Source organism: Penaeus vannamei, unplaced genomic scaffold (assembly GCF_042767895.1).
Source record: "Penaeus vannamei isolate JL-2024 unplaced genomic scaffold, ASM4276789v1 unanchor5349, whole genome shotgun sequence".
Taxonomy (NCBI): Eukaryota; Metazoa; Arthropoda; class Malacostraca; order Decapoda; family Penaeidae; genus Penaeus; species Penaeus vannamei.
Genome location: NW_027218327.1, coordinates 27,501 through 35,000, shown reverse-complemented (window position 1 = coordinate 35,000; position 7,500 = coordinate 27,501). Strand labels below are relative to the sequence as shown.

At 34.3% G+C, this 7,500-nt stretch overlaps 1 protein-coding gene across 1 annotated transcript in view; it reads right to left on the bottom strand.

Moving 5' to 3' along the window:
• Positions 1-7,500, bottom strand: part of LOC113818142 (collagen alpha-2(IV) chain) — a gene marked incomplete at both ends in the record, with an annotated part of 26,386 nt that overhangs the window by 18,865 nt on the left and 21 nt on the right. The window contains 4 exon segments of the mRNA XM_070120478.1: positions 2,100-2,207; positions 4,112-4,200; positions 4,478-4,514; positions 6,187-7,500. The exon segment at positions 6,187-7,500 is cut by the window's right edge and continues 21 nt beyond it. Coding sequence (XP_069976579.1) covers positions 2,100-2,207; positions 4,112-4,200; positions 4,478-4,514; positions 6,187-7,500 — 1,548 coding nt within the window.

Here is a 7,500-nt window from a genome sequence, read left to right as displayed (position 1 = left end):
CATTATCGTTACTATGTGTTTCTTTCACTAATATTATCATTTCATTGCTATCACATTTTAAAAATTATTATCTTTATTATCATCATTATTCTATTATTGTTATTAGTATAATTTTTATCACTATAAATCTCTTTATCAATATTATGATAATTAATATCTCTATCATCATTATCATTATTGAAAGTAATTATTATTGTAATTATCATTATCATTATCATCATCATCATCAACATTAGCAATATAATCAATATTATAATTATCATCATTATCATCATTATTAAGTATTATTATTATTATTATTATTATTATTATTATTATTATTATTATTATTATTATTATTATTGTTGTTATTATTATTACTATCATTATTATTATTATTATTATCATTATCATTATTATTATTGTTATCAGGGTTACTTTCATCATCATTATCATCATTACTACTATCATCATTATTATCTGCATAATTAAAATCAAGATTAGCATAACTGATATAATAATAGGGAAATAGAGCAATGGGGAAATTGGGAACTAGGGAAATGGAGAAATAGAGAAATGATCAAATGGGGAAATAGAGAAGCAGGGAAATAGGGAAATGGTGAAAGAGAGAAGCAGGGAAATAGGGAAATGGTGAAATAGAGAAATAGGGAAATGGTGAAATAGAGAAGCAGGGAAATAGGGAAATGGTGAAATAGAGAAATGGGGAAATAGGGAAATGGTGAAAAAGATAAATGGGGAAATAGGGAAATGGAGAAATTGAGAAATGGGGAAATAGGGAAATATGGAAATAGAGAAGCAGGGAAATAGGGAAATGGTGCAATAGAGAAGCAGGGAAATAGGGAAATGGTGAAATAGAGAAACGGGAAAATGGGGAAATTGGGAACTAGGGAAATGATGAAATGGGGAAATAGAGAAGCAGGGAAATAGGGAAATGGTGAAATAGAGAAGCAGGGAAATAGGGAAATGGTGAAATAGAAAAATAGGGAAATGGTGAAATAGAGAAGCAGGGAAATAGGGAAATGGTGAAATAGAGAAATGGGGAAATAGGGAAATGGTGAAAAAGAGAAATGGGGAAATAGGGAAATGGAGAAATTGAGAAATGATGAAATGGGGAAATAGGGAAATATGGAAATAGAGAAGCAGGGAAATAGGGAAATGGTGAAATAGAGAAGCAGGGAAATAGGGAAATGGTGAAATAGAGAAACGGGAAAATGGGGAAATTGGGAACTAGGGAAATGATGAAATGGGGAAATAGAGAAACAGGGAAATAGGGATTAGTGACCAAGCAAAATAGGGAAATAGAGAAACTATGAAATAGAGAAATGGGGAAATGGAGAAACACGGAAATAGGGATTAGTGACCAAGGAAAATGGGGAAATGGTGAAATAGAGAAACAGGGAAATGGGGAAATAGGGAAACAGAGAAGCGGGGAACTAGGGAAATGGTGAAATAGAGAAACGGGAAAATGGGGAAATTGGGAACTAGAGACATGGGGAAATAGGGAAATAGGGACTGGTGACCAATGGAAATGGGGAAATAGGGATTATTGACCAAGCAAAATAGGGAAATGGGGAAATAGGGACGAGTGACCAAGCAAAATAGGGAAATAGGGATTAGTAACCAAGGAAAATAGAGAAATAGGTACTAGTGACCAAGAAAAATAGGGAAATAGGGACAAGTGACCAAGCAAAATAGAGAAATAGGGAAATGGGGAAATAGGGATGATTAACCAAGCAAAATAGGGAAACAGGGAAATGGGGAAACAGAGAAACAGGGAAATAGGGATTAGTAACCAAGCAAAATAGGGAAACAGGGAAACGGGGAAATAGAGAAACAGAGAAACAGGGAAATAGGGATGAGTAACCAAGCAAAATAGGGAAACAGGGAAATGGGGAAATAGAGAAACAGGGAAATAGGGATTAGTAACCAAGCAAAATAGGGAAACAGGGAAATGGGGAAATAGAGAAACAGGGAAATAGGGATTAGTAACCAAGCAAAATAGGGAAATGGGGAAATGGGGAAATAGAGAAACAGAAAAACAGGGAAATAGGGATTAGTAACCAAGCAAAATAGGGAAATGGGGGAAATGGGGGACTTACATCCGTTCCGTTGCAGCCGTCGAGACCCGCGGGACCCGGAGGACCTGGCAGACCTGGGATACCGGGGATACCATTGATACCCGGGAAGCCGTTCAGACCCATTTTGCCCTGGGGGGGAAAATTGGGTTTTAAAATTGGACTTGGAAATTGGGTGTCAAAAATTGGGTGTCAAAAATTGGGGTGGGGTGGGGGGTGGAGGCAGATTAAAAATTGCGGGGTTGGAAATTGGGTGTCAAAAATTGGGGGTTGGAAATTGGGTGTAAAAAATTGGACTTAGAAATTTGGGGTTAAAATTGGGGGGGGGGGAGTTTTGGAAATTGGATTTAGAAATTTGGGGTTAAAATTGGTAGATCAAAAATTGGGGGGTTGGAAATTGGGTGTTGAAAATTGGGGGGGGGGTTGGAAATTGGGGTTAAAAACTGGGGGTTGGAAATTGGGGTTAAAAAATAGGGGTTGGAAATTAGGGTTAAAAATTGGGGGGTTGGAAATTGGGTGTTGAAAATTGGGTGTCAAAAGTTGGGGGTTGGGGGGGAGTGGAAATTGGGTGTTCAAATTGGACTTAGGAATTTGGGGTTAAAATTGGGGGGTTGGAAACTGGGTGTTCAAATTGGATTTCGGAATTTGGGGTTAAAATTGGGGGGTTGGAAATTGAGTGTCAAAAATTGGGGGGTTGGAAATAGGGGCAAGAAAATTCGGTGTCAAGAAATTGGGGGGTTGGAAACTGGGCTTAGAAAATCGGGTGTCAAAAATTGGGGGTTGGAAATTGGGTGTCAAAAATTGGGGGGTTGGAAGTTGGGTGTTAAAATTAAACTTAGAAATTTGGGGTCAAAATTGAGGGATTGGAAATTGGGTGTCAAAATTGGGGGTGGGTAGGAGGCAAATTAAATACTGGGTGTCAAAAATTGGGGGTTGGAAATTGGGCTTAGAAAATTGGGGTTAAAAATTGAGGGGTTGGAAATTGGGTGTCAAAAATTGGGGGTGGGTAGGAGGCAAATTAAATATTGGGTGTCAAAAATTGGGGGTTGGAAATTGGGCTTAGAAAATAGGGGTTAAAAATTGGGGGGTTGGAAATTGGGTGTCAAAAATTGGCTGTTAAAAATTGGACTTAAAAATTTTGGGTTAAAAATTGGGGGGTAGGAAATTTACAGATCAAAAATTGTGTAAAAAAATTGGGAGATTGGAAATTGTTGGTAAATGACAGATTAAAAATTGGGGATTGGAAAAAAATATATATTTGGACAGAAAACTTGAATCAAGACCAATTTCTTGTTCTAAAAATAAATCAAAATGGAAAAAATATAACACAAATTCTGAAATAACTGAAAAAATAAAAAAAACATTAAAAATAGTGGCACTTACTTCTAAAACTAGAAAAAAAATCCTAAAATGACTTAAAAAAAAACAAAAATGACTGAAAAAAAGAAAAAAATCCTAAAATGACTGAAAAAAAACTAAAATGACTGAAAAAAAGAAAAAAATCCTAAAATGACTTAAAAAAAAACTAAAATGACTGAAAAAAAGAATAAAAAGCCTAAAATGACCCAAAAAATATATATATATAATAAAATGTCAAAATTAAAATAACAAATAAATAAATAAAATGACTGGGAAAAAAAACTAAAATGACTGAAAAAAAGAAAAAAAAAAAGCCTAAAATGACCCAAAATATATATATAATAAAATGTCAAAATTAAAATAACAAATAAATAAATAAAATGACCAAAAAAAACTAAAATAACTGAAAAAAAAGAAAAAAAAGCCTAAAATGACCCAAAAAATATATATAATAAAATGTCAAAATCAAAATAACAAATAAAAAAAAAAAATAACAAAAAAAAACAAAAAAAAAAAAAAAAAAAATAAATGAAAAAAAAAAAAAAAAAAAAAAGAAAAGTAAAATGTCCCCAAAAAACTAAAAACTAAAAACTAAAAAAAAATAAATAAATAAAAACACATAAAAAAAGAAATTAAAAAAAAATAATAATAATAAATAAAAATCCAGCGTCACTCACCCTGTCCCCCTTAGAGCCCGTGGGACCCTGGGGGCCCGGCGCTCCCTTCTGCCCCTTCGGTCCCACGAGGCCCTCCATCCCGGGGAAACCTTGCTGGCCCTTCTCCCCCTGGGGTCCGGGGGGGCCGGGGACGCCCTGGAAGAAGGGGGGGGGGGTTAGAGGTTGGTTGGTTGGTTGGTTGGTTTGTAATAAGAAAAAAAAAAATTGTTTGTTTTCTTATTTATCTGATGTAATTTATTTTTTGTTTGCTTGTGTGTGTTTATATATATATATATATATATATATATATATATATATATATATATATATATATATATATATATATATATATATATATATATATATATATATATATATATATATGACCCTTCTCCCCCTGGGGTCCGGGGGGGCCGGGGACGCCCTGGAAGAAGGGGGGGGGGTTAGAGGTTGGTTGGTTTGTTGGTTGGTTTGTAATAAGAAAAAAAAATTGTTTGTTTTCCTATTTATCTGATGTAATTTATTTCTTGTTTGCTTGTGTGTGTTTATATATATATATATATATATATATATATATATATATATATATACATATATATATATATATTTATTTATTTATTTGTATATATATATATATATAAATATATATATTTATAAATATATATATATACATACACACACACACACACACATATATATATATATATATATATATATATATATATATATATATATATATATATATATATATATATATATATATATATATATATATATATATATGTATATATATTATAAAAAAAATATTGTGTTTGTTTTTCATTATCTAATTGATGTCATTTATTTATTTCTAATCTACTATTTACTATTTATTCATTATTCATTCATTTATTTTATGTATTCATTATTTACTATTTACTATTCACTATTTACCCATTATTTACTATTTACTATTTATCCATTATTTACTATTTACTATTTATTCATTATTTATTATTCACTATTATTTATTGTCTATTATTTCCTATTAACTACTTATTTATTATTTCCTATTTACTATTTATTTATTACTTCCTAATTACTATTTATTCATCATTTACTATTTACCATGTATTTATTATTCATTATTCATTAAATTAATTATTATTATTATTACTCATTATATATCACATTAATTACCAATCACATTAATCACTACTTTAATTATATACTGATTAATAATTATATCATATTATACTAATTACTAATCATATATTAATTACTAATTATACCAATTAAGGATTATATCATAATTACTAAGTGTATTTCATTATGTAAATTACTAATCATAATAATGATTACATAATATTAATCACTAAATATATTATATTGATTATCAATTATATTATTTAACAATTTTAACAATAATTACTAAATATATTCTATTATAATAATTACAAATCATATATTAATTACTAATCATATCAACTGATGATTATATCATATCAATTACTCAAAGTATTTTATTATATTGATTACTGATTATACTAATTAATAATCATATGATTTTGATTACTAAATATATATTTATTATATTAATAACTAAATATACTGATTAACAATTATATCATATAGATTACTAAATATATTTTATATTAATTCCTAATTATATCAATGAACAGTTATATATTAATTACATAAATATATTCTATCATATCAGTTACTAATTATATTAATTATTAGTTACTAATTATCAACTAAAGATTATATTATATTAATTACTAAATATATTTAATTATATCAATTACTAATTATATTAATTAACAATTATATATATATATATTGTTGTTATGATTACTATAATTTTTATGTGTTTTCATATTTATTGTTGTAATGCATCTATTTTTTTATTTTTTTATTAATGTATCTATTTTAATTGATTACCAAATATGTTTTATTATATTACTTACTAATCATATATTAATTACTAATCATATATGAATTTCTAAATATATTTTATTATATCAATCACTAATTATATCAATTAATATCACACTAATTATTACTATTATATTAATTACTGATTATGTCAATTATTAATTGGCGTAACCACTCACCCTCGAGCCCTTCTCGCCAATGCAAGTGCAATTACTGCAATCTCTCCCGCTGCAATTCTGTCGCGGTCGAGGCTGAGGTCGAGGACGAGCTCCCACTTGAGGCTGGGAGGAGCTGCCGCCACCTGCACCTCCGTAGGCCCCTGCGTACCCTCCTTCGGCGCCTCCGGATGCACTTCCGTAGCTGTAAGAACTCTCGTAGGAGCTCTCGTAGGAACCAGATCCTCCGTAACCTCCTCCTGTGCCTCCAGAGCTGTAGGAACCATCTCCAGCTCCTCCGTAACCTCCTCCTGTGCCTCCAGAGCCGTAGGAACCATCACCAGCTCCTCCGTAACCTCCTCCTGTGCCTCCAGAGCCGTAGGAACCATCTCCAGCTCCTCCGTAACCTCCTCCTGTGCCTCCAGAGCCGTATGAACCGTCTCCAGCTCCTCCGTATCCTCCTCCTGTGCCTCCAGAACCGTAGGACCCATCTCCAGCTCCTCCGTAACCTCCTCCTGTGCCTCCAGAGCCGTATGAACCATCTCCAGCTCCTCCGTAACCTCCTCCTGTGCCTCCAGAGCCGTAGGAACCATCACCAGCTCCTCCGTAACCTCCTCCTGTGCCTCCAGAGCCGTATGAACCATCACCAGCTCCTCCGTAACCTCCTCCTGTGCCTCCAGAGCCATAGGAACCATCTCCAGCTCCTCCGTAACCTCCTCCTGTGCCTCCAGAACCGTAGGACCCATCTCCAGCTCCTCCGTATCCACCTCCTGCACCTCCCGAACCGTAGGACCCATCTCCAGCTCCTCCGTATCCACCTCCATAGCCTCGATCCTGGTCACGAGACCCAGTCACCCCGCCTCTGTATCCGGAACCACTCCTAGACGACTCGAAGGAGCTAGAGCTGGAGGTGTAGACTCGACCATAGCCCCTGTCCCTTGAGCCATAGCGCCGGTTCTCCCCATCGTAGGACGAGGAATCCTGCGAGTAATATCCGTCCGAGGACTCGCCATCGGAGGAGTAGGATCCCCCGCTGCCTCTAGATGATCCGCTCGACGAGTAGGAACTTTCGTAGCCTCCGTCGGACGAGTAGAAAGTCCTACTGCTACTACTCGAAGAGCTGGACCCCGCTGCCTCTCCTCCTTCTCCAGAGAATCCTAGACTCCCCGAAACTCCCGAGGAGCCGCCGTAGGAGAGGCTGAAACCACGGTCCGAGTCGTTCCTCGAGGAGCTGGTCGCATACTCGTCCTCATAGTAGTCCGCTTCTCCTTGGGAATAATCAGTGTTGTCAATTTGCAGATCTTGTGGGTTCTGGGTTGAGGTTTCATCGTTGGTATC